Here is a 27,720-nt window from a genome sequence, read left to right on the forward strand (position 1 = left end):
TTGTTTACAGCTGCTGTCTTCTCCTTACTTTTATATGATGAATTCACACAGGTAAGATATAAGACCTTCTTGTAGCAACAGCTCATGTTTACATCCTATTGCTTGGGTTGTTTGGGTGGAGTCACTTTGTGTAAACCTGAATATAATAACCCTGTGCTTCTTCAGCAGCCTCGTATCCGTGTGGTTCTTCAAACAAGTGGAATGTTGTTGGTGTGCTGTGGGATTCATGGCCTGGGCCTGTGTGGTAATACCGGATATAGGGGATTGGGGAGAATGCACCGTCTGCTGTTTTAAAATAAACTGGAAAAGCAGAAAGAATTGACTAGAGGAGCTGGTGGGACAATAATATGACAGGAAGCTTTGACTATATGCATTGTAAATATAGACAGTTTTTACATGCTGCGTCAGACGGTTATCCTTTAATAGACAGCGAAAGTTACTTTAATTTATTCCATAGAAAATCGCGGTTTTTGATACCGTAATGCTGCAGTAATTACGGTAATTGACTTGTCTTGCCGCAGCAGCTAAAGAGTCAAGAGTGCGTTTTTTTTTGTCGCTTAAGACAGTGGGCGTGTTTTCATCCGGATAACGGGACAGGGAGAGGGGCTGTACTTGCTCTGAGCCACTTCTTCTGGACCCGTACCTACTCCGCAAAACTGCTCCAATTCAGCGATAACACTTAGGTTTTGAACAAATTAAAAATGCGACACGGAGGGACAGTGAACTAGCGGGGGTCCGTGCTGTGGTACGTTTGTTTAAACGAAAGCTAGCTGATGAAAGAAATGAAACGTTAAAGTAACTTAACCTTTAAGTCGCTGTGAGCACTTTTAAACTGAATATTTTTATCTAAAGCTAACATATGAGTGACTGTTTTTAAGAAGGTACCACCATGCAAAACGACAAAACGGAGCCGAGTGAAGCCAAGGGCGCCGAGTGCGTGAGCTCAGGCGACACCGAGAACAAATCACTGAGCACCGTGGAGACCGAGACTGAAGCTCCCAAACCCAAAGGGATAAGTGCCGTCGCGGTGCTCTGGACGTTTGGGAAATGTCTGGGCGCCCTGCTGCCTGTCTACCTGGCCGGATATTACCGAGTCAGCACCAGCCTGTTGGTGTTCGGGATGATGGTCTACACGGGATGGAAACATGCCCGAGAAGCCAAGGAGGCTCGGCTGAAGTCAGCCATACAGCTGCTCGACAACGAGCAGGAGTACACATCCATGAAAGTGTCCAAAATCAAGAAAGACCTCCCCGCGTGGGTAAGAAGTGAGGATAACTGTTAACATGTGTCTGATGTCATCTAAAGACACCATGCTCTAGCTCTATTTTGTCCTTCCTGAATCCTCGTCGACCTTATGTAACCCCACGTTAGCTATAGCAAGGCAAGATGCAGCAGTGGACCGCAATATCATAATATCACGACAGCGACTTACAGGGTACAGTAAGGGACTGTTCGTTATTTATGAGAGGGAAGGAGGTGGTGCAAAACGGGTAAGGCTCCTTACACGTTTTTCCAAAGCACTGATGATGTTTTTTGATTGGCTTAGGAGGGGGACATTCAACTTAAAGTGAGTTTGAAAGTCATGTTTTCTTTTTTAAAAATTCAAAATTACAGCATTTGTCATAAAGGGCAGTCCCTAACCACCCTAATCATAGTTTTTAGACAATTTATTTTAGCTGTTATTGGGTAACTCCAGTCTAAAAAAAATTAGTAAAAATCCATAGATTAGCCTTCTTACACTTGAGATTGCTCTCAAGGTATTTTTGTCTTTTTTTCTTTTTTTTTAAACTGCATTTGCTAATGTTGTTGATGAAATATAGTTCCTAAATGCAGCCAGGTGTTCAGAAGTCCCTCTAGGCCATATGCAGTACTTTCATTCCTCCATTATTACAGCTAAGACAGTTGCCAAATTTGCCATGTGTGTGTGTTTCCAGACTAAACTTGTTTGATCGCACTGTGTGGCAACGCATTGCAATAACTACAACAATGCTTAAACCCTGTAATCCTTTGTGCAATTTTAACTAAAGGGGCTAAAAAATGTACAGGAAGTATCTCCAATAGTCTTGATTTGTGATTTATACACCAGATGAACATATGTACCAAAAATGGAAATGCTGAAACCCACATGGGCCTGTTTTGAGTCAGCACATGTAGCCACACCCAAGTGAGGTTCCTGTGGATACTTGTTTCATTGAGGGATTTCATTTCTGTGATCGCTTGCATAACCAGGCAGCACGCATACCCCTCATTAAAGGGGCATCTCCACATTGCTCTCCAGTGTGCATATCAAATGACAATGTCAGGATTTTCTTTAAGAGTTGATTGATATCTAGAGGAGACGTTTCAAGCACTTATACTGTACATGGATTGTCACAGTGAAAGATAAAGCAGACAATAACTAGCTGTATTGATAAAAAAATATCTTTGACAGTTGCTGCACATACCTTCTTAACTCTTCTTCTTTTGGAAATATTTGAACAGTCTGATGCAAAAATCATTGGGAAGATATCGACAGTGTTATTGATGACATTTCCAGACCTGCCTCAGCTGTGGTTGAATCATTTCCCCTTCCTGTTGTGTGTTTATCAGACCCTTTGCATAATTTAAGGAATTGTTTTCTTTCCTTTAGGTCAACTTCCCAGATGTTGAGAAGGTTGAGTGGCTAAATAAGGTAAAACAGCAGTGGTTTCCTGTTTCACTTCATCTTTTACTGTTTTTGCACAAAGACGCCAGTGTTTTCCTCCTTTATTAAGCTCACAGCAAACACACATCCATCTGTTCAGCTGTTGTGTTGACTGACACTTTGTAGCGTAAGCTAGGTAAATGGCTGCTGCTAGCTGATAAATGGTAGCACTGCTGCTGTTGCTTCCAGAAAAAGCCACACCCCCATTAGTGTAGCCATTCTGTCTGTACTGCAGAGAGCAGGCCCAGAGCCAGGCAACCCACTCAACATTTCCATTTCATTACAGACTGGCTCACAAGAAGGGGGAGGAGCTGCCCAGTCCCCCAAACTAAATAAAACTGCAGCCATTGTTCCCCCCTCACTCCACCCCCTTTGCTTTCCTAGCCCAGAGAAACAAGAGACACCAATGCAGACATACAGTATTAAAAGTATCATGCTAACAGGAGCACGAGTTCCAAGCGTCACAGTGCCAGACAAAGAAGAGATTTGAGACTGACTACTGGAGGGGAGGTCAGCAGATTCCCCTGCTGCTCGGGCTGCATCCTTCAAAAGAGCAGGCGTCTGATGACTCACTCTTCACTTATGCCACACTGAAACCAACTCTGTTTTTTTTTTTTTTTACAGTTACACAAGCAAGCAAACAAGCAGTAACTCAGCTTTTGTTTTTTCCCTGAAGCTCTAAAGACTTAACATGTTAATGCAGCAACGTTAACTTTGCGTAAAAAGCGAGCACATAAAGAACACAGGATTCATTGTGGTTTATGTAAGGACCGAAAGTAGACGACTAACAGCTGTGGAGACTCAACTGGCTACAGCTGTCTTTGTCATTCTTTGCTTATAGAAGCCAAGGCATGTGGCAGATGGTTTTGTTACCATGTGGCCAAAATGACAGCATTTACTTATAGACATACTCTTAGTTTGCAGGGATGCACATTGTATATTATGGAATGTGTCTTGCTAATATGAGCAGCTTATAACCATGTCATTATTGGCTTGTGTAGGTGCTGCAGCAGGTGTGGCCCTTTGTCGGCCAGTACCTCGAGAAGCTGCTGGTGGAAACCATCGCACCATCAATCCGAGCCTCAAGCACCCACCTACAGACCCTCAGCTTCTCAAAAGTGGACATGGGAGACAAGGTGATGCCATTGATGGCTCAATTCTAATCAGAGGTTTACACAAATGATGCATGGTGTTTATTTTGTGCTAACAAATAAGCTTTCTGTTTGCTGCAGGCCATGAAGGTCGTAGGGATCAAAGCACACACCGAGAACGACAAAGGACAAGTCCTGCTAGATCTGTATATTAGGTAAATGTTTATCCAATCCTCTTTTAAGTGTCATTGGGCCTTTTTACACAGAGAACATGCTGTAGGGGTGCTACTAAAATTGCCTTTTGTGCCTGTTTTGCATTTTTTACATAGAATCAAATAATGGTGGCATCATTCCTCTCCAGTGTGTGATTTTAAATCATTGAAGCAAAAGAGGCGTGACGTTTAATACAAACGCATCTGCCCCTTTTGTGACACATAACATGCACATAGACAGCACTTTCTAAACAATAATAATGGCATAACATGGCAATAACAATCCTTTACCTTCTCTGTTATGTGGCAGCTCAGCTCGTCCTCTGCTCGAAGGAGCTCCCTAATATAATTGTTTCCTCAATTTCTGGACATTTACGGCCGATATTCTTCCTCTTTGAGACAGCCACTGACTGCTATTAGCTGCTGTTTAATCCTCTGACACCTGGAGCGACGTCATCTTTTTGTGCTGCTTTTGAACACCTTTCACAAGTATTTGAACCTTTGAACTGCTAGCAAATTGGTGCAGTTTCTTTTAAAAACATGGGGAAAAAACAGCAATAAGCAACTTGGGAAGACATATTCCTTAATTTGCAAGAGATTAGTACATTTAAGAAGATTAAAAAGCTAGAGTAAAATATCTGGAAAAACAGAAAAAACTAGGAAAAATCTATATTTGTAATTATCATAATTACATATTTAAAATTATATAACAGAATTGGTATATTTTTGAAGCACTTTTTCTAGATCATTTCCTTTTTCTTTTTTTTAACTTTCTTTTTCTTGTTTTTCTTGTCAGCTAATTTTCAGGTAATTTTCTTGTACTTTTTTTACTGATTTCTTGCTAAATTTTGGGTCAATTCTTCTTTTGTTGCTCATCACTTTCTTACCATGTTTTGAGAGAAATCAAGCCAATTTGTTAAATCTCCTGCGATAGGTCGCACTCATAACACTTCACAACGTCACACCCGTCCTGCTCATGGTCCTGCCCTCCTGGCTGTCCTGTTAATACAGACACCATTTCAACGCTGTTACTACCTCCCGTGGCGGCTTAAAGGCGAGACAACTCTGTCCCCTCATTCTGTGATCATACCTTATATACAGACCAGCAAAATGGCGAGTTATTACTGCAGTGTGAAAGGGGTTTCTATCATCTCTCTATTGCAGCTTGTAAAGGCCATTATTGCTGACCGCATTTTTGTTCTCTTGTTCTCAGCTATGTTGGCAATGTAGAGATCAATGTTGAGGTGAAGAGATACTTCTGCAAGGCTGGAGTCAAAGGAATACAGGTGTGTCGTCTTTGCAAGTATTATTTGACTGAATTATAGACTGACATGTCATTAATTCAAAGATGTTGCCTTTCTAAACCCCTTTAGACAGGCAACATCTTTGTATTAATGACACAGCTTAAACCGACTTAATTAAGCTTAAAAAGCTAAAATAAACAGACTGTCAGTCATTCTGAACACACACAGCACAGACAGCCTTTCTGCTTCTCTGTCCTTAGCTTCATGGGATGATGCGAGTGATTCTGGAGCCTCTGATTGGAGACGTGCCCATCGTGGGTGCGGTCACCATGTTTTTCATCCAGCGGCCTGTATGTGTATTTATTTATTTATTTATTTGCATTCACCTCTGTTTGTCCTTTTCTTGTTGCCCCTCAGCCCCCAATCCTGTGAATATCATGTATCTCAGCAGAGTCTCCTGTGCTTTTCTATTGACTTTGCATCGATCCTGATTGACATGCTGCTTACAGCACATTCCTTTTTCTTATCTCTTTCCCAGAAACTAGACATCAATTGGACTGGACTGACTAATTTGTTGGACATCCCTGGACTCAAGTGAGTCATGCTGAGATAACCTTTCTTTGGTGTGCACACTAATAATAGCCACAGCCTTGGAATAAACACAACCCCAGAATACTTTATTAATGAGTAGGTTTTATTTATAGTGACAATAATGATAAAGGGAAAACAGCAGTAAATTTCCATTAAAGTGGAAAAAAGTGGAACTTATGTGCTGCGTCACACAGAGTGTTGTGTGCCTGATGATGCATGTTCTTGTCAGCTTGCATTTGGTCATCTCCTCACTTGTTGGATAAGCTAGTAAAACCTAAAAAGATTAAACTACAGGAGACCTCCCGCCTAATTGTAACTTCAAACAAAGCTGTTGATTCAAGAAGATACTTAGTTTTGCTCCTTATACTGTTGGCACAGCTGCCGTCACGACTAGATTTCCCTGTAGATTTTTGAATGACTTACCTGAGTGCTGACAAATTCTCAAATTGACCATCATATTGGAAAAAAAAATGTACATCTAGATACTGCAAACACATACTGACATTTGAGTAGACAAATATATGTCCAACAATGAAAATTTACCAAACTGAGGGGTCTGTATTCTGACATCAGTGTGGTTACTACAGTTACCATCCTCTGCCATGGAAGTGGCGGACAGTGAAACAACCAAAGTAACTACTGAAAGAAAATGCAGTTTGGCCTTGGTTGTTAGCTGTTGCTAAGCTCTATTTAAAGTGAAAAGTGATCGAGTTGTCTTTGCGACAATAATACCACTTGGGAACACTAAAGGGAGAAACGTCCAATTTAAAATGCTGCTTCTGTGTCTCAGTGTCATGTCTGACAGCATGATCATGGATGCCATTGCCTCTTTCTTGGTGCTGCCCAACCGCCTGGTTGTCCCCCTGGTTCCAGGCCTACATGTGGCCCAACTTCGCTCTCCTTTGCCCAGGGTAAAGCCTGAACACGCACCTACAGATGGAGGGAGACTTTTATATCATTTCACATCTCAGTCAACACCAGTTTATTACATCTCCGTCCCCCTTTTTCCTTCTTAGGGTGTGGTGCGCATCCACCTACTGGAGGCACAGAATCTAGCAGCCAAGGACAACTACGTGAAAGGGGTTATGGCCGGCTTGTCTGATCCCTACGCCATATTGAGGGTCGGCCCTCAGACCTTCACCTCCAAACACTTTGACAACACAGACTCTCCCAAGTGGGAAGAGATTTACGAGGTATGATGAACAGAGAGCTTGGTATTTATGTCATCATTTCACAGGTGTTGGAAGACTCAATCATATATCATTTCACAGGGATTAGACTGTTACAGCGCTGGAAATGTTCATTTTCATTCATGGTCTCATGAGGCCGCAGCCAGTTTCCATAAGAATCCGTCTGTCGGTCTTCATGTCCTTGTGTGTGTCTGGTGCATCAGGTTATAGTCCATGAAGTGCCTGGTCAGGAGTTGGAGGTGGAGGTATATGACAAAGACCCAGACCAGGATGATTTCCTGGGCAGGTACATATGCATATTCATGTCTCTTGTGTGCCAACATTGAATCTCGCATTGTCACCTTTCATCTGTCAACTTTCATGGCCAGTTGGAAAAAGTACACAACCTTTTTTGTAGCATATATTTATGCTGTTAAGCATTTCTTTTCTGTGATCCTTTTATTTTAAGCAATGCATGTCAATTTATTGAATTCTGTTTTAAACTCCTCCTCCCCATAGGACCAAATTGGACTTGGGCATTGTGAAAAAATCCATTGTTGTCGATAATGTAAGTAAAAAGTTATCTTCTCGGTCACAGTTTGTAAAAACAATTTTTAATCTTAAAATGGTAAATGGCCATCCAGTGCAAATTTCCCTGTTGTGGGACTAATACAGGATTATCTTATCATAAATGTATGCCTGTGACTTTTTTCCCAGTGGTTCACTTTGAAAGAAACTCCATCAGGACGGATTCATTTCAGACTGGAATGGTTGGCCTTGTTGCCCAGCACCGATCGACTAGAGCAGGTTTGAGTCACTCTTTTCCACTGATGCATTACTTTTAAAAGAGCTCAATACGATATTCAGATTTAATCTATGATTCAGGGGTTGTCTGCACATGGCTCTCAACATGGAGGTGGCTGAGCTGGCAGTTGGTGGCTAGCAGCTAACGTTAGTAACAACATGATAACAATAGCAACAATGCTGACAGAGCCAAGAGTATTAACCTGGGGGAGCCAGAGGGTGGGTGTTATGCTTCTGCAAATAGTCATTCTGTTGTCAGTGGTACCTGCCATATCAGCGCATTGCAGAGTAGCGGCTATTACTCGTCAAAGGATTCCAGGATTTATATACTGTAGATATATATACTTTTAGGTTATTCGTTGCAAGACACTCTCAGAGCGCAGAGCGGACTCTGGGCACAGACGGAGCAGCACCACACCAGGCGCAAAACTGTTTATTCTGCTAGGTTTAAAAATGTGCAGTCACTCACAGCAGCTGCTCCTCCATCGATCATCCATCGATGTGATCTGATTAGCTCTATCCACTCCCCGAGTCACACACTGCCAAATTTAGAGAAGGGACTCAGAATGATACAAAAGGACAGACACACATATGAAAAACAAAAAAAGAGAAGTTTGCTGTCATCGTTCTCCACCCCCTGTCATCATCTACAGCCACATACTGTATACTCTCTAATTCTGTGGGATACACTGCTCTCACTGCGCTTATACTGTATGCACCAACATGCCAATAGGCTCAACCATCTGCAACAATAACAAACAGAGAAGACGACTATTAAACCATTATATCTTTACATAGCAAATAGGTGTTTTCTGCTGTGTTAATGCTCTGTGTGTTGTATACAGCTCCTTTTAGTAATTCTTGACTATACTGAATTTTTGTGTGTGACCTTTACAATAAAAACAAAATTGTCTGCTATCCTCCCCTAGATCCTAAAGAGGAATGAAAGCGTCACCAGTAAGAATGCCGATCCACCTTCATCAGCCATCTTGGTTGTGTATCTGGACAAGGCGGAGGCACTTCCTGTGAGTCAATTATATCTACCCTCTCTGCCCACATTCGTGCTTAGCTCAGAGCTGCTTCCTGTGCGTGTGGTTAAACTGGGGCAGAGCTGCAGCTGCCACCTGTCTCGACATTCCACAAAGCTGTTGCCTTGGCCTTTAACCCTGTGCCCTCCATTGCAATGTGGATGACTGTGGCTAACTTTATCCGAAGCCGTAATACACACATATCCTGCTATGCCAATTTCTGTTGTCGGAACATACACAAAAGGGAACAGCAGTGACAGAAGTGTTGGATATAGGCTCAGTCTTTGTGGTTTCTTTCAATGCAGATTTATACTTCCTGATTATGCCACGCGATGTGGTGCTTCCTGTTAGTCATTTGTGCTGTTACTATGGTAACCCTATACACACTATTATTCACATCAACCACGTGTAGTCAGGGTGCTTGATAAAGTCTATTTATTGCTCTGCTCTCGGGAACAGAATGTCAATGTTCACATGCCGTACTGTGTATTCATGTTTGTGTGTGTATCTTTTAGATGAAGAAGGGAAATAAAGAACCAAATCCCATGGTGCAGTTGTCTGTGCAGGACATCACCAGAGAGAGCAAGGTATATCTACTGGGAAAGCTCATTATAATACTGTAGACTGTGTTATTTATCTCTATTTCAGATGCACACTATATATTCTTCCCTTTAGACTTGTTACACAACCGTTAATCCAGAGTGGGAGGAAGCCTTTACCTTCTTCATCCAGGATCCCCGCAAGCAGGACATAGACATTCAGGTAACAGCTCATGCGATCAGACACTCTACACTGATCTTTGTTTTTGGTACACTGATGTGGATTTATTTTGGCCTTTATTCATGTGAAATAAACCAGGTGAAGGACGCTGACCGTGTGCAGACGTTGGGCAGCCTGACCGTCCCTTTGTCCCGTCTGCTGTCCAACTCTAACCTCTCTCTGGACCAGTGGTTCCAGCTTGAACACTCTGGATCTGCAAGTCGCATTTATATCAACGCAGTTCTCAGGGTAAATGGCCACAAGACCCATTCACTAACTCTGCATTGCATTAGACCAATTAATGACCAGTAACTACCCCAAAAAAAAAAACAAGCACAATGTAGGAGGTTATTAATAAGAGAAGCAAAAATTAGATTTTCATCAAACTTTTCTCAGTCTGTGTGAAATTATGTCTCAGCTGAGATAAAATGAGATGAAGGGCCAGGTGTATAAATGATCCAAATTACCAAAAATCACGTTTATGCCTTTTCCCAGACATACTGCAGACCAGGTGTAAGCACAGTTTTAGTAGAGATAGCTTCAGGTGATATGATAAGGAGGAGATTAAATACAAATTGATACATGGGTGACATTGTTTTTAGGTTGTTTGCCAATTTCGATGATTACGTTATTGTTTTTGCAGGCTACATAGCGTTCTGTTAAATGTTAATCAAAGGTGCACTCATAGACTTAATTACTGAGTGATGGTTTTCATCATTCTCTTTATTTGCATTTGAGACATCGTCCCCCACTTATGGTTAATAATAATAATCAGGGTAATGGGGGTTTGCATGACTTGATGAATTAGCAGTTCAGGCACCACAAATAACAGCTGTGTGACAGCTGTTCTTACATTGTTGGAAAACCCTCACGATGCAACGCTATCTGTGAAACTGCAAGTCTTCTATGCCAAATGTATAAGGGCTCATGCATATGTATCTAGTTACACAATCATTGAGATTTCTAAAACAGTACCATTTGTACGTGTGGCTTTGTGAATCTGATGAAAAACATGAGTTTCTAATTTTTGCTTACATTGTTTTAGTTTGCACAGTTTTATGCATCTGACCAGAGATTCTGGGGTGTTAGTCACATTTTATTTAGCCTCTTTCTGTCTCTTCTCTTTTCTCTTATAACATAGTGCTTGTGGTTAGATGAGGAACGCATTCCATCTGATGTGTCATCTAATCTGGAGGCTGGACTGTCCAAACATCTACCCCAGCAGACGGCCCCTCATCCTAGCTTTGCCACAGAGGTAATGGAGGACAGTGAAAAAAGGCTTTTGACTGGGACTGTGTTTTCTTAAATTGCACATGCTATCATGTGTGATAGGCACATATTAGTTGAAAATACACACATATTCTAATGTGTGTGTGTGTGTGTGTGTGTGTGTGTGTGTGTGTGTGTGTGTGTATGTGTGTGTGTGTGTGTGTGTTTGTGGGTTTTTTTTTTCTTCAGGGACTGCTTCGAATTCACCTAATGGCAGGGCAGAACCTTGTCCCGAAAGATAACATGATGGGGGGCATGGTAAAAGGCAAGAGCGACCCCTATGTCAAGATCAACATTGGGGGTGAAACATTTACGAGTCAGGTTATCAAGACTAACCTTAACCCCACTTGGAATGAGATGTATGAGGTAAATAACACCAAAAACACAGTTTACATTAAGCATAATAATGATCGTTCTGAAATACAAATAAGTGGTTGAAGTTTGCATGTTTATAAATAACTTCTGTTTAATTGGTTTAAAAGAAACCTTTAAAATTTGTGTCATTGTTCTCCCCTCAGGTGATCCTTACCCAGCTGCCTGGCCAGGACCTGTATGTGGAGGTGTTTGATAAAGACATGGACATGAAGGATGATTTCATGGGCAGGTATGAATGCGATAAATAATTCAGTTATGAAATAAAGTGAAAGGATATAAAGATACGTTCTAATGTCACATATCCTGACATACAGGCTGAAGATCAGTCTGAAGGACATCATCGATTCACAGTACACTGATCAGGTGGGATATCCCTCGCCAAACACACTGCTGCATGTTAAAGAGTGTGGTTAAAATGAGTTAACATGAAAGCCTGTCTTACTCACATGGACACTCTAATTTCTGGTGCACTTTGAAAAGACACATATGTCTCTGAATACATTTGTAGCATTTTAGCACAATTCCTGTGTTATAATGATTCCAACTCTTCTCTCAGTGGTACACTCTCAGTGATGTGAAGTCAGGTCGAGTTCACCTGGTACTGGAATGGGTCCCAACGTCCTCAGAGTCAGACAGATTGGACCAAGTGGGTATTTCCCAATAAATACTGAATTAGTTACTCGGGAGCCTGATCGATCTGTGCTCACTGGTTCTTTCTTGTGTTTTCAGGTTCTTCAGTTTTATTCCAGGCAGTCCTACCAAAACAAGGCGGTTCCCTCAGCAGGCCTCCTGTTTGTCTTTATCGAGCAAGCAGATGGCTTACCAGTGAGTCTTTTATTATTGATGTTAAGGATGATGCCAGGATAAACAGCTAATGTTTGTAAAACATATGCTTTGATTGTTATTGCCTGTTTTTCTCTCTACAGGTTAAGAAGAGTGGAAAGGAGCCAAAAGTGGGAGCAGAGGTCAAACTTGGAGATATGTCACGCAAAACTACAGTAAGACTTCAAACTTCATTCAGTTTAGAATTGAACTTCTCTTTTACTTATGTTTAAGTTGCTTTAGCTAGCACTGATTGTAATACTGCAAGCGTGACATTTGAGTAACAATGAGTGACTCTTGCATCTCTGAAGGTGTGTGATCGTACAACATCACCCCAATGGAATGACGCATTCTGCTTCCCGATTCAAGACCCCAGAGAAGACATTCTTGTTGTTAAGGTACACTTGCTTCAGGGTATGATTAAAGTAGAACTGAAAAAAGGGTCAGTTGTAAATTGTGTGATTTTTTAAGATATAAATACTAACTAATGATATATAAATACTACATTTGCTAACACCCTGTGTTGTGTTTCTCCAGCTCTCCCACACCTGGACCTTGCCCATGGGTTCCTTGGTGGTTCCTATCAGAGAGCTGCTCTCCGAGCCAGAGCTGGTCCTGGATCAGTGGTTCAATCTGGATGGAGCCTCACCTGAAAGCCAGGTTCTTCTGAGGGCTGAACTCAAGGTTAGAGAAGTCTCAGTCTATTGCTCTTTATTTGTCTTATTCCAAATATTCAGTGTATGTCCTCCAAGGGTTCTTATGTCTTTCTTTTTTCCCTCATGTGCTGTTTTTTCTGTTTCTTTCCTGTCTGTATATATTGCTCTCTGTGTCTTAACTGTGTTAACTGAGTCTTGATCTTTTTCTTTTGTTCTGTTCACTTTGTGTAATGGCTCTTTCTTGTCTGTATGTCTTGGTTTCTCTGTTTTGTATTTCATTTTTCATGACGCTTTTGAGAAAGTTTTTAAACTTTGCAATTCTGCTAATATTAATACTAGTGTATTTAAAAGCAGGGCTGTTACAAAGCTTGCTAACAATGTTAAATTGTAATATCGACAGATGCTGATTCCCACCAAATGTCCGGGTGCCACTGATAAGGCTAAGCTCACTTCAGTGTCAGACCCTTCCCCTGCTCAGCAGAAACAGGAGGCAGACACAGTACTCAGGTAAGATGGTTAATTCAAAAAGTCTGGCTTTTCTTTCCATTTGTCCTTTTGCCTCTTCGTGTTTTCTCAATTACCACTCTTTGTGTTTTTAGGTCAAGTTCAGTGGATGCTCCCCCAGTGGAGACTATCGCCTCCTCAGTGACCTCACATGAAGATGCTGACGTTCAGGAAATGGCACCTGATGTGACTGAAGAGAAGGTGGAAGAATCACCAATGCCCGTCATAACTCAACCTCCTCATACTTCTCCGGACAACAGCTTTGCCAGCGAGGTATCATCACAAAATCTCCAGGATACATGCAACAGGGCATGGCAAAATTACAATGATTAAAAAAACTATCAGTGTAAAATGAAGTGATCATTTCCTGTAGGGGCTGCTGAGAATCATCCTGATGGAGGCTCAGAGTCTGGTTGCCAAAGACAACATGATGGGCGGTATGGTAAAGGGCAAGAGTGACCCTTATGCCAAGATCAACATCGGAGAGTTTGCATTCAAAAGTAATGTCATCAAGGAGAATCTCAACCCAGTCTGGAATGAGATGTATGAGGTGTGTATGAAGGACTGTACAGTCTGATTTGTTCTCAGCATTATTTAAAATGAAAATGACGATGATAATACTTCATGTTAACTGCCTCATTTGTAATAATTTACTGATGTAACTGCTGTGTGCTCTCTCAGGTGGTCTTGAGGCCTCAGTCAGGACAGGAAGTGCAGGTAGAACTGTTTGACAAAGACATGGACAAAGATGACTTCCTGGGCAGGTAAGGGCTTATGGTGGGAGTCGGGTGAGGGGTTCTAATTTTCTGACTATAACCAGGAGGTTTTATTGTTTCAGCATGGTATTCAGTTGGTCAAAATGTTTAGAGGTATTTCATCATTAAGGGAAATTATAGGTGAATATCTGTATGGTTTGGTTTTTGGAAAAATCAGCATTTTTTGTTTCTCAATTCATTGTATTTTCTTCCTCCTGTTTTCTTACATTACTTGTGGAAAACAAACCTTTTCAGCATTAAAAATACAAAATACAACTTAATTAAACAATGTAGTTTTAAAGTCAGACTAAGCAGGAATTGTGGGTTAGTTTGTAAAAATAACAAACAAACATAACTATCAATTAATCAAAAATGAAAGCTACTACTGCATGAACATTACATTTGTTTTAATGCAAAAGCAAGCTATTTAAGCAAACTAACCAAGCTACCTTACCTGTCAGTCCAACAGTCCAACACTGCACTGCTCTTTATCCACCTCTTCTCCTTGAGGTAGACATGTAGAGCTGCAACCACATCCTGTATGAAGCCTAAATGGCACGTCCCTACAAACCACACCCTCTGCTAGAACAAGACAAAACCCACCAACATGCCTGTTTCTTGAAGTGTGCTACAATGCCGCATTGTATTAAACAAATATTGTCCAAACATAGCAATAATCCACTTTATAATTCATTATACATGAAGACATTATTCACATAATAAGTAACAAGATGTAAATATAAATGTAAGCAACATACAGCAATACAATACACACTTCTAGTGGGCCATAAGTAATGATTGAGAAGGATTACATCTTTGTGTGTCAGCACATTGTTTTCTGGGGAAATCCTGTGTAGAAGTATTGGCAATATCAAACCTCAGGCTTCACTCTCACAGATCATGCATTTAACTTATGCTATTTTTGAAGTTATGCAAAACCTTTTTCACTGTGAACAGATTCAAAATCAGTGTGGCAGACATCATCAGTTCCCAGTACACAGACCAGGTTAGTATTGCATAACTTAGTGTATCTTAGTTATTGCTGCGTTCTAATTATCACAGGCTTACATTAGTTAATGGATGTATCTATTTCAGTGGCACACTCTAAATGATGTCAAGTCTGGACGTGTTCGCTTGATACTGGAGTGGGTACCAGCAGTTTCCCATAATGACACCTTGGACCAAGTTAGTGCAATTTGCTTTTATTATTTGTTTATGTTTCCTGTCTTATATATTCATATTATTATAATCTGTTATTTGCGTTGCATGTTCTTCCCACGTCTGTTATATTCCAAATATGAGCCCCTGCGCAGTCCACCGTGCACAACAGTGCTGAGTCACTGTGATGTATTTTTTATTTGATTCTCTGCTGCAGGTGATGCAGATGCAGTCCCTTCAGTCGTACCAGAACAAGGCCATTCCCTCCACAGCCCTGCTCTTTGTTTATGTGGACAGAGCACACTCATTGCCTGTGAGTGCCTTATAATTTGGTTAAACTGAAAAACACTATAATAAGCGAGCTGCCTCTGAGTTATAGATAGACAGCAGTTTGGGAAGCTCGTGATGATAAACAGATTTTCTATTGGCATGAAGTAGAGCTCTGTAAGTAACACTGGATTAAAATAAATGAAGACTTTGAGAGAGAGTTGCTGTGTGCTGAGCCGCAATTACTATTGTCGAATTTTATGACGCAACGATTCGGGAATGTTTTTATTTTTAAATGGAAAGTGATGTTGGATCTCAGCCTATTGTGGCCTTAATTACAGAGAGTGAATACAAGCTGCTCACATCGTGTTGTGTTGTGTCTTTCTGTGTTCAGTTTAAGAAAAGTGGAAAGGAGCCGAAAGCTGGAGCCGAGCTTGTTTTTGGTAACACAACCTACAAAACCAAGGTATGAGACTAATGATAACATTGTTAAACAAACACACACACTTAATCTATACCAGCATAGACTGCAACTCATGAATATTTCTGTCATATCATATTGTTTAATATGCCATTTTTTGATGAATCAGTTAATCATTTAGTCCATAACATTTCATGATGAGATTTCCATCACAAATTCCCCAAACCACAACCAGTGTGTTGGCAGATAGTTCAAAAATATTATGTGATAAATGACCAAGAGCTTACATGTTTAGAATTTGAAAATTTAAATCTTTGGCGACCCCCACTGGTTGTAAGGCACAATGTTTGACAGAAATGCCAATTGGAACTTTATCAAAGAAAAAACAACTTAACAACTTAATTACAGCTAACGGCCATAAACACCCCTCATCTCTTTCTGTCTAAAGGTATGTGATCGCTCCAGGTCGCCTCAGTGGGGGGAGTCGTTCTACTTCCTGGTTCGCGACCCCAGTGAAGAGATGCTCATAATGAAGGTGAGTATGTACTGCAGTATCTGAAGCCTGCTGCCACTGTCAGTACACCTCCACCTCTGACCGTCATTATAAATGTGTCCTTGTCACTGTAGCTGTCAAGCGCATGGGACCAGCCAATGGGATCTCTTGTCATCCCTGTGAGGGAGCTGCTTTCTGAACCGCAGCTGGTCCTGGATCAGTGGATGCCTCTGGATGGAGCCTTACCTGAAAGTGAGATCCTGCTGAGGGCTGAACTCAAGGTAAGAGAATATACACATACTTGGGGGATTATTACCATTGTCACTGATATACAGAAAAGTCAACTGGAACATTTATTTGACAGGTCCTGAACTCAAGGATGACTGAAGCTCCACAGGCTTCTGTGATTGGCTCGAAGAAAGAAGAGACGGCCATTTCCACTGAACGGGAATTTAAAGCAGTCACTGAGGACAAAAAACGCCCAGAGATGATAGAAGATGAGTGAGTGTTGTGTGTCTGATTTGATAATACAGAACTTGGCTGACTGTACCTTGGTCTTGTACAGAAACCAACAAAACAACTTCACTTGGTGTCATTTAAATATGTAGAAAAGAAAGCAATCAATACACATCTTAAATGTAAACAAGTTCTGATAAACATTAAATAACAAAGTGTAATGCCTGTCAGTGAGATATACAGGCAAATATTCTCTAAAAAAAATTGTTTTGAATAAGGCTTGGCCAGTATGTACTATTCCATACCGCCCTGAAATTGTAGACAAATAAATGGAATCTAAATGGAACAATGGAAACCTACAAAATGTTGAGAAAGGTAATATTCTCACACCTTTTTGCCTTATTAAAGAGAAACATACAACTGTACACCTTTTGAATTCAACTTTCTGTCTGTCGCAGAAGACTGTGGAGGCTTAATTGCCCCATTAACTCATCATAAAACTCACTTCATTCAAGCCTGACAGAAACAAAATAAAACTTACTCAAACCATCTTAGTGACTCTTGCTAGGTATCTAGTTAACAACTCCACTGTTCCAATAATCAACTTCTCCAGTTTGGTTGAAATAAATCTTAAATTCACAAAGTAAGATGTAAAAAAAAGTTACTTTATTCCCCATGGTCGCTCTCTGCCATTGCTGGTTGCCTACTGTTTACAGTCCTGTAACTTATCCCTACACCACTAGGTGTCGTGGTGTCTTTCAGCTCAGTTGCCTGTTCCACCAGTGGAGACCAGAGACTGAGCTCTGGTGGTGCATGCTGTGCACTACATACAGTTAGTTTGATAGAAAGAGAAGCACCTGTATTTATGACCATATTGAAAAACATACTTTCGGGATTTCCAAATACCCTGGTATACCGTAATATACTGCCCAAGCCTATTTTGAAAGTTCATTTGTAGCCAAGTGAAGCTAAAAAAAAAAGCTATTGCTCTCCATTGTTAGTTCCAGTCAGCAGTGTGGCTGTGGTGTTATGTGACAACCGTGTGTGATTTCAGATCGGTTGCAGTATCCAGCCAGTTTAAACACTCTGAAGCAGCAGATGCTGCAGCCTCCACAGAAGATTCTACTCCTGCTGAACCAGCTGCCATTCACACTGCTGCTGATACATTCCCTGCTGCTGCAGTGAGTCATAGCACATTATAATCTATTTCAATTCAGTTTAACCTTTTCTTTCTAAAGTCATAACCTTCATGTGATTTTGTTCAGCTGGTGGAAGAGCCAACAGATGAAGAAGAACAGCCCACACAGTCAGACACAGCAGTTAAAGGAGACTTTGAACCATCGCAAACAGCAGGGTGAGCTCTACACTACAGTAAATAAAGACATATTTCTTTTTTCCCTTCATTTGTGCTTAAACGATCCATAAATATACTAAGAAACCTAACAAGGACATGTTTAAATTTCATCACTGTGTGTGTGTGTAGTACGGGTTTAGGCAACCTTGCTCATGCCACAGTGAGTGGTCTTCCAGCTGACACCCAGGGGCCGGCAGAGGTCACAGAGACCCCCGAAGCTGAAGTTCTTCCACCACACACCACCCCCAGCCAGGACTTTGGTGAAGAGGTGGGTTTGGTTAATGCCTTGATTATGGAGTGAAAGTTGAATAATAAGTGCCCACCGACTGTCGTTATTGTCCCTTTTTAATTTTTTGTGCATCTGTATTATTTGAAATAATAAGAAAACACCTCCATTACCGGTTTAGGGAAGGTGAAGGCCCCTTTTATCCTCTGCCAAAGTGAACATTTTTTCATCAATCAAGAAAGATAGTTTACCATAATATCCAAGACTGTGCAGACCACAGTTCCATCAAATCCGTGACTGATGATCACTGTGACAAAAACATCATGCTACTCATTCACTCTGTCCTCAGTCATCAGATGGTGAATAGTTTGGTGAACTGATGCTGCCTGGTCTCAGCATCATCATGTGGTTTTTTTCTCTGAATAACCCCAGTCTTTTTCCAAACACTGTGAACGTGCCACTTCCTCTTGCCTTTAAATATCTCATTGTGTTCTGTTGGAGAGGTTTCAGCTTCCTCTGCTGAGTTAGTGGATCTGGTGTTTGTTACTGAACTTCTGCATAGGTACCCGTTTCATGCCAGCTACAATCAAAAAAGAGGAATTTGTAGACAGGAGGCTCAAAATACAACGCATCAACCATTGAATTTCTTATACAATATGCAAAAGTCTCATGTGAGGGAGGTTTATTAATAAAAAAGCAAGTCCTTATAAATTAAATTTAGATTAGACAACTTGGAAAGGTATCCCTTATCTTATAAATGTTCACTTTGACCAACTACAATGGTATAACGTGCTCCTAAAGGCAGTAAAATGTCAGGTTTTAGTATTCATATTCATATTGATCCATATTAAGAAACAAAGGTTTAGTTTCATATTCAGAGATAATTCTGAAATTATGACACAAGAAAAACATATCAGCTGTTGTGAATGGCACAAAGCTTAATGTTTTGGGTTGGTCTTTGGGTCATTTCTGTTACACAGCCTTGTATCTTCTGGGAAAAAAAGGAAAATGGATTTTTCATATTTTTTGCATCATAAGACATTTTTAACTTTTGGTGAAACATACTGGTCAATCTCAGGCACTCAGACAATAATCCTTATGGGTCGACTGGTTCCTATGGGTCTATAACATGGTGGAAAAGGGGGCGCCTGGTGGATCAGTGGGTAGAGTGGCGCCCCATGTGTAGAGGCTGTGTCCTCGCCGCAGCGGCCACGGGTTTGAGCCCTTTGCTGCATGTCTTCTCCTCTCTCTCTACCCCTTTCACGCTCACACTGTCTTATCGATTAAAGGGAATAAAAGCCAAAAAAAAAAATCAAAAAATAATCCTAAAAAAAAAAAAAACATGGTGGAAAAATTAGGAAAGTAGGAGTACTTCGAGTAAAGTAGGGTGAGGTATGTCATTTCCTTAAGATTATATATGTAAATGGAATTGTAGTCCTTTTGTTTTTGGAAAGAAATTACAAACACGGTGGAAAATGATCCAGAAACATAGTGAATGATGAAAATAGGAAGAAAAAAAAGAGTATAGTTCTACCTAATAAATATCAAAATTTGAGTATGTTATAATTTTAGGGCTTAGTGATTAGTGATTTAGTTGTTCTACATTGCCAAGCTACATACTGTATATTTTGTAACATTGACAGTCTTCATCCTGCAGGGGCTGCTGAGGATTCACCTGCTGGAGGCTCAGAATCTGGTTGCCAAAGATAACCTGATGGGAGGCATGGTGAAGGGTAAGAGCGACCCGTATGTCAAGATCAACATAGGGGGAGTTACGTTCAAGAGTCATGTCATCAAAGAGAATCTGAACCCAACGTGGAACGAAATGTATGAGGTATGAAGTATTGTGTGTTTAAGTCTTTTCATTGTCAACATTTCACCGCATGAAAAGTATTTTGTACAAATGCTTTTTTTTGTTTTGGTTTTTTTTTTTGAACAGCTGGTTTTGAGCAGACACAGCGTCCAGGAGATCAAGTTTGAAGCATTTGATAAGGATTTAGACTCTGACGACTTCCTTGGCAGGTGAGTGGTTCATCAGTCACTTATATTGGTCCTCAAGATAAAAAGTGTAGAATATCCAGTACACTGATCTGCCATGGTGAGAGTTTTGACAGGGACACACCTGTGGCAAATAAATACATGTTTATGCATGTTTATTACTTTTGCAGAGGTTTGACTTTAGTACAATATTTGAAATTGAGTGGTGGTCATTTACACAGGCCAATTAAAACAAATGGACATGTAACTTTTAAAAAGAATGTATTTATATAAGTTTGAAAATATGTTCAAAAATAATCCCATTCACAGTGGTGTCCCACAGCTGCCAAACAACATTAACGGAATATTTGATTTGGCTGGATTTATTTTTTTTTTATAACTTATTTTTTATTAACATTTTCTTTGAACAATTACAGTTAGAAGGTGTATCCTGAATAGTTCATTAGTCATTTATAGTTTTCTCAAAGTCCTTATTGTCCAGTGGTAATGGTGGTGTCCTCTTCCTGGCTTCTGTATTCAGTCCATTTTTCCCATTTTTCATTGAATTGCGTCTCCTGCAATCTCAGTTTATGTGTCAGTTTTTCCATAACAAATAACTCCTCCACAATGCACAGCCACTGCTCCTCGGTCGGTGGGTCCACTTTATACCACAGTCTTGTAATTGCCTTTTTGCTTGCCGATAACAATATTTTAAGTAGATACTCGTCCTCTTTTTGTATTATATCCTGTGTCAAATTTCCTAGATAAAATATCTTACATGATTTGGGTATCTCATACCCAATTATTTTTTTAAGGCCTCGCCATATTATTTCCCAATATCCTTTTATCTTTTGGCAAGACCAAAATATATGTGTGTGACCTACATCCATGTGTCCACATGCTCTCCAACATGGCTGCTGGTTAGATAACAATTCCTTCCTAATTTTTGGAGTAATAAAAAATCTAGTCATATTTTTCCAGTTGAACTCTCTCCAGATCTTGGAGCTGGTGGCCGTGCACTGCGTTTTACAAATAGCAAACCATTCTTCTTCAGTTATTTGTTCCTTCAACTCTTTTTCCCATTTTTCTTTGATATACAAAGAGGAAACCTTTCTACATGTCATCAAACCTTTGTATAGAGCTGAAATCACTCTGCATTTTTTGCCCTCATAGGCTTTCTGAAAAACCTCAATAACTTCATTTGTTGTATCTGTTTTTATCTCCTTTTCATAATAATCCCTTATTTGTAAATATCGAAATCGCTCGTGTTCATCTAATCCAAATTTTTCCTTTAATCTTTCAAAACTCTGCAACTTGCCCCGTTCAGTCATTATATATATTGCCGTGATGCCTTTATTCCTCCATTGCTTAAACCCTTTATCATGAATACCGGGTATAAACCTTGAATCATCTGCAAACCAACTCAAAATCTTCGTCTCCTTTTCCAGCTTATATCTTTCAACCACTGTGTTCCATATTCCAATTGTAGTTTTAGTTATTAGATCTAAATGATTACTTAATTTGCCCAATAATCCTTTATGTGTTATTAAATTTCGTACTTCTATGTCCTTTATCCCTACTTCTAAATTTTTCCATCTTGCATTATACCCGTCCTTGCACCAGTATATTAAAGGTCTGATCTGTGCAGCGTAAAAGTATTCTTTAAGGCTTGGTAAAGCCAGACCTCCTTTATCTTTAGGGAGCTGCAGAGTTTTGTATCTAATCCTGGGTTTCTTTCCTCCCCATATAAACCTTGATATCCACTTATCCCATTCTATAAATTGTTTTTGTGGGATCATCACTGGAAGCGACTGAAACAAATACAACAGCCTTGGTAAAATATTTATCTTAATTATCTCTATCCTTGAGCTAAAATCCAAACTAGTAAGTGACCATCTCTCCAAATCTTTCCTTATTTCTTTGGCTGGATTTATTAAATATTTACTCAAGTACTATTTATAAATACCTGTAAATGATCTGCATTAATTAAATGTGTTTATGCTTTTTTCATAAATGTAGCTGTGAATAATATTCAAAGCACATCCACGATTCAGAGTCTGTTTCAGGTTGTCTGCACACGGTTCTCAACATGGAGGTGACTAAATTGGCAGCAAGCAGCTAACGGTGCTCTCCACAAACAGTGCTAGCAATGGCAGCTAACAGTGTTAACCGCATGAGAGCAATGCAGAGTGTCAGCAATTAGCTAGCAACTGGGCTACACACACAGAGACTCACATGCGCTAACCTGCACTCTGCTGGACTGTTTACCATAACAACAAATGGAGAAGCTCAAATTACAACACACACAGAGGGACTCCATTTTCAGCTCAGGGCACCATTACTCCACTGTATCTTTACATTGCAAATATTTGTTTGTTGCTAAATTAATGCCAAATAGCTTTAAGTAGCATTAATATACCCCAGAATGACAACACAGGAAGTCTTTTTTTCTGTGATGAGAACATCTTGTTGTTAAACATTTGCCTGTCTTCACATTCACAGATTCAGCATTAGGCTAAATGAGGTCATCAGATCCCAGTACACAGATCAGGTTAGTCATTAATTCATGATCTGGAGTCCTGCCATGTGACTTCTCAACTCTGTTCTGTGCTATTTCCTCATTTTAAGGGTGTTGCCCTGCTTCTTTAACTGACACTGTCTCTGTTGCAGTGGTACACTCTGAATGATGTGAAGTCCGGGCGGGTCCACTTGATACTGGAGTGGGTTCCTACAGTGTCACATTCAGTCAGACTTGACCAGGTCGGTCCTTGTTTACAACTGCATTACCTGTTAGATTTATCCTCTCTGTGTTTATTCAAACATTCTGTAAATGCGCACTATCAACGTGCCCATAAGTCTCCCACATAATGCTGTGTAGTCACATTCCAACACGCAGGGCACATAATTCACAAGAAAACCATCAGCTCTAACTGATTGTGCTTCACATTGCAGGTGCTGCAGCTTCAGTCTCTCCAGACACACCACAACAAGGCTGTCCCCTCTGCTGCTCTGCTCTTTGTCCATGTGGAGAGAGCGCATTCATTACCTGTAAGACACCTGCAGTATAGTTACATACTGTGGAGTCATAACAAAATGATTTCTTGTTGTAATAAAAGTTGGCTGCCTCTCTCTTCTTTGATAGTTGAAGAAAAGTGGAAAGGAACCCAAAGCAGGAGCTGAGCTTGTTCTGGGTGAAACAACCTACAAAACCAAAGTGAGACATTTATTGCACGGTTCTCAGTCATCAGTCTGATAGATTAAGTATTGGTTTAATAACTTCATCATGTCTTTGCATCACTTCTCTTAAGCTGTGTGACCGCAGCACCACTCCTGAGTGGAAAGAGTCTTTCTACTTCCTGGTCCATGACCCTAAACATCAGATGCTCGTAATAAAGGCAAGACATCCGCTAATATTTATACTATCTCGGCATATAACGGCAGCACTGTCGGAGGGATTTTTTCACTCTTCTCTCTCACTCTCTCTTGCATTGCAGTTGTCCAGTGGTTGGGACCAGCCAATGGGCTCTCTGGTGGTTCCTGTGAAGGAGCTGCTTGCAGAGCCACAGCTAGTCCTGGACCAGTGGTTCCATCTAGATGGAGCTACACCTGAGAGTCAGATCCTGCTGAGGGCTGAACTCAAGGTGACTGACACATCGGCCCACACACATGGTGTGAACTTTATAAAAATTATAATCAATAATGACACTGGTTGTACCTGTTCTGCATTTGTTTTCAACAGATTCTGGAATCCAAAATGGTGGATATGATTGATGCAGGTACTCTGCCCTGTTCTGCTTCTGGATCTGGAAATGGGCAGGTGAAGTTGTCTCTCTCCTATTCCTCACAGGAGCGACAGCTCATCGTCATCGTCCACGCCTGCAGGTGAGATTGTGTTCTCGCCAATAACGTTCTTTTGGTATAATAGTTATGTGTGGTTGGGTTTAAGGGGAGGCTTATAGTTTTTTGTTTGGTTTTTTTGTTTTTTCTTAATTTATTCTTTACTGATGGTTTGTTTCTCAGGTATTTTTTTGGCACAACTTTAACATCAGCTTTAGTTTTGAGACGCTAATCACACCACAGCAGCATTTAATTTGTTATGATATATAGAGTGCCACAGGGATGACATGATATTTTTCTGTAGGCCACGGAAGCTTATGTTACCCTGGTTCACTTTCTGGATTTTTGAAGCCTAACTGCAATCACCAGAAGTAAAATCTATCGCAAGGCTAAAACACACTATCCTACAGTCACGTCCTCTCACCACATGCAAGGCTGTAAACCTGTGTGTGGCGTGGTTCAGTGTGACGACGCTCTGAAGTCTCGTTTAGCCATTTGTTAGCAACTGCCTTTTTTAAGATACATAAAAGCTTTAAAGGTTGCAAGTGGGGTATTTACTGGTGTATTTTGTTAACCACAGACCTTACCAAAAAACATTCCTGGGGCACTCTGTACATTATAGATTTTTTTTAAAGTGTCATTTTCAGGAACTGGATACTTACAGTACAGTTAGACATATCTATATGTTCTACTGAAAGAGATTTTCCTACTGCTGATGGTGATCTAGCAAGAAGAAAAAAACCCAAACCAAAGTCTCTTACTCTGAAATTGTAAAATAAGGTTTGCTTTTACTAAAATTGACAAAGGGTCTGGTTTAAAAATAAAGAAATAACATACAATTTAACAAAGAGATGATAATGCACTTTAATGTACAAGGAGCCATTATGCTTTTCTAATATACTGGGATTTTTTAATATTTTAATACTTCAACGTGCAGTTATTTAAGATATGCTTTTATGTTCTGTGCACAGAGGTCTCTTGTCTCAGGGTAAGGACGGTGCAGACAGCTACGTCTCCCTCATGCTGCTGCCAGACAAAAGCAAAGCCACCAAGAGGAAGACAGCAGTGAAGAAAAGAGACCTTAACCCAGAATATAATGAGAGGTAATTTACTAATTGTCTTTGTATTCCTGTGCAGTGTTTTTTAAACCTCTCAGGGTATTTGTTAGTGTTCACATTTAATCTTTGTTGAATTCTTGAAGGTTTGAGTATGACCTTTCTGTGGACGAAACAAGATTCAGGCGCCTCAGTGTTTCAGTGAAGAATAACTCGGCCTCGTTCAGGAGCCGCGATGTCATCGGACAGGTCAGTCTGAGACCTCCACCCACAACTCACATCTTTTCACACACGCAGCAGCTAGAGGCAAAAAGCGACAGTTGGGGTATCCTAAACATGCCACGTGAGACTGCTCCACAACACATTAAAGGGATAGTTTGGATATGTCAAAGTGAGGTTGCATAAGGTACTTATCCAAAGTCAGTGTATTACCTACAGTGGATGGTGATCAAGTTTGGGGAAGCAAGCAAGAGCACTGACACAGAAGCTTAGAAACGTACTGCTGTGGTTGGGGGATAGCAGTGAAACACACGTAAGCCACCTATAGGAAGTCACACCTAAAACAATAAATATCGCTTTAAGTGTATGCTGTTTTGGGTTTATTTTCACTGCTTTATTTTTCCTTCAGACAGCAATTTTCCATGGGTGAAATTATGCCTTGTTCAGTGAGCCAAAATGACAGTTTTTGTCAGTGGAGTCTGGTGACCTTGAAGAGAGCAGAGATGTTGTTTCTCAGGTGGAATAGGCTGTGGGATGGAAAGATAGTGGTGAATATATGTTTGTTTTTTTGGGGGGGTTTACCATTATTTGGCAGAACATATTTTAGCATGAAAGTGGGGAGAGAGAGGATGATATGCAGCAAAGGGCAGCAGGCTGGAATCAAACCCGCATCCCCTACCACTTGAGCAACAGGGTGGCATATGGTGAAAATAATTTAAATATAGCGCACACTTAAACTGTCATAGACTTTCTCGGGTGAGACTTATCCTTCACAGGATATTGCTTAGTTTCTGTTTCTGCACTCCAGCAGTTTCTCCAAACAGGGGGAGCACCGACATCTGCTGTATGTAATACACTGACCATGGATAAGTAGCTATTACAACCCCACTTCAAAGAATCTGAATTATCCCTTTAAGATAATGTGGTTAAATCAATACGTGTAATTTTTAACTGTTTTGAAGTGTGTCCCTAGTTTTCAAATTCTCTCTCTTTTGAAGAGCACTGAATACAGGCAGAAGTATTACTTATGCACAAGATACATGTACAGCTTATGCATATTGCAATATACCATTCCTGTTCTTAGGTGCAGATCGAGTTGGCCCAGGTTGACCTGATGTCCGGTGTCACAGAATGGTGAGCAGAGTGGATGAAACTTTTCCCCAGACTGAATTTAAGTTTTTCAAAGTGACTTAAAAGTTGGCTACAAGAAGTTTAGATGACAGAGAACGGAGTGATGATATTTTCATGATGAAAAAAACATGTTTAGTATTCATCCTTGCTCAGTTTTAATATTGTTTCACCAAAGTAAGTACACTGCCTCCAGGTGTATGGACAGTAGAGAAGTTATCCTACAGGAGTAGTTTGATGAAGTGAAGTTTCTGTGGAGTATCACTTTACTATGCAACTATTTTTTCATTTTTCATGGTTTAATGATCACCCTTAATCTATCATTTGCTGATGATTTCACACTGTCAGCTTTGATTGAATTTTCCTCCCTTTATTTATTTCAGGTTCTCCCTGAAAGACGAAGCTGAATAGTCGCTGATGTCGTAGAACAGTGATGATGATGTCACCACTTAACTTGCCATTGTGCCACTGCTGCAGCTCACACTGATGCCTTTTCCTTCCCACCTCTGCATACAGTACCACCATGGCAGCCTTTCTTGCACCCGCCCAGCTCTGTGTATTAACGTGTAGTATAGAAATGTGCTGCACTATATATTCACATACATCAATAGTCTCACCAAAGATAAGTAGGCCGAAGTAGCTGAGTAAAGGATGAAGTGAAAGTTGGTATAGACTGAAGGAACTTTACTATATGAAGAGTTTTAAGATGGAGTGGAGTAAGAGGAGGATGAACAGGTTCAGAAAGAATAAAGTGATATTGTGTTATGTTTGTCTTTTTTTGCTGCAAGAATGTTTTAAACATGTAGTTATCATGTTAAAAGTGCAGTTACATTTTCAGACTATAGTTTTTTTTTAAGTATTACCCATGATTTCTAATGCCGTTTCAGTATTTTGAGTCTGTTTTATGACAGACTAAAATTGAAGTTATATTTTACAGCACCTTGCCATGTTTTTGTTTGTTTTTTTCTTTTGAAAATGATTTTTATAAGATTTTGTTTTCTACAAGACATATTTGTTCACACTTGCATCACAATTAGGTCATAATATGTTTGATTTTGTGTATATTTGCAAAGATTACCGATCAGACCCAAGCTCTTTGTTGAAAGATGGTATAACAAAAATAAACAGATTTTGCACAGCTCAATTTTTTATTTTTAGAACCATTTT

The 27,720-nt window shown here is 40.2% G+C and overlaps 1 protein-coding gene across 1 annotated transcript; it reads left to right on the forward strand.

Moving 5' to 3' along the window:
• Window positions 1–523: 523 nt before the first annotated feature.
• Window positions 524–27,697, forward strand: esyt1b (extended synaptotagmin-like protein 1b). Its single transcript, XM_042499926.2, has 52 exons — window positions 524–1,258; window positions 2,630–2,671; window positions 3,685–3,819; window positions 3,916–3,989; window positions 5,200–5,272; window positions 5,491–5,580; window positions 5,769–5,824; window positions 6,612–6,732; window positions 6,838–7,014; window positions 7,215–7,297; window positions 7,510–7,558; window positions 7,708–7,797; window positions 8,724–8,819; window positions 9,338–9,409; window positions 9,498–9,584; window positions 9,681–9,830; window positions 10,723–10,836; window positions 11,040–11,216; window positions 11,369–11,454; window positions 11,540–11,588; window positions 11,782–11,871; window positions 11,955–12,050; window positions 12,152–12,223; window positions 12,359–12,445; window positions 12,585–12,731; window positions 13,104–13,210; window positions 13,303–13,480; window positions 13,581–13,757; window positions 13,889–13,971; window positions 14,920–14,968; window positions 15,058–15,147; window positions 15,338–15,433; window positions 15,782–15,853; window positions 16,257–16,343; window positions 16,436–16,582; window positions 16,666–16,802; window positions 17,812–17,938; window positions 18,023–18,111; window positions 18,241–18,379; window positions 19,995–20,171; window positions 20,277–20,359; window positions 22,817–22,865; window positions 22,985–23,074; window positions 23,267–23,362; window positions 23,457–23,528; window positions 23,623–23,709; window positions 23,809–23,955; window positions 24,054–24,196; window positions 25,123–25,254; window positions 25,353–25,455; window positions 26,510–26,559; window positions 26,937–27,697. The coding sequence occupies exons 1-52, from the start codon at window positions 890–892 to the stop codon at window positions 26,962–26,964; spliced, it is 5,517 nt and encodes a 1,838-aa protein (XP_042355860.2). The 5' UTR covers window positions 524–889; the 3' UTR covers window positions 26,965–27,697.
• The last annotated feature ends 23 nt before the right edge of the window (window positions 27,698–27,720 follow it).

The sequence above is a fragment of the Plectropomus leopardus genome, chromosome 2, assembly GCF_026936395.1.
Source record: "Plectropomus leopardus strain MGB_pleo_1.0 chromosome 2, ASM2693639v1, whole genome shotgun sequence".
In the NCBI taxonomy this organism is placed as follows: domain Eukaryota; kingdom Metazoa; phylum Chordata; class Actinopteri; order Perciformes; family Serranidae; genus Plectropomus; species Plectropomus leopardus.

Coding starts and splice junctions, on each gene's coding strand:
- esyt1b (XM_042499926.2), top strand. CDS start 890: ATGCAAAACGACAAAACGGAGCCGAGTGAAGCCAAGGGCGCCGAGTGC. Junction 7,559..7,707: donor AATCCATTGTTGTCGATAAT/GTAAGTAAAAAG, acceptor CTTTTTTCCCAG/TGGTTCACTTTGAAAGAAAC. Junction 25,255..25,352: donor AACCCAGAATATAATGAGAG/GTAATTTACTAA, acceptor GAATTCTTGAAG/GTTTGAGTATGACCTTTCTG.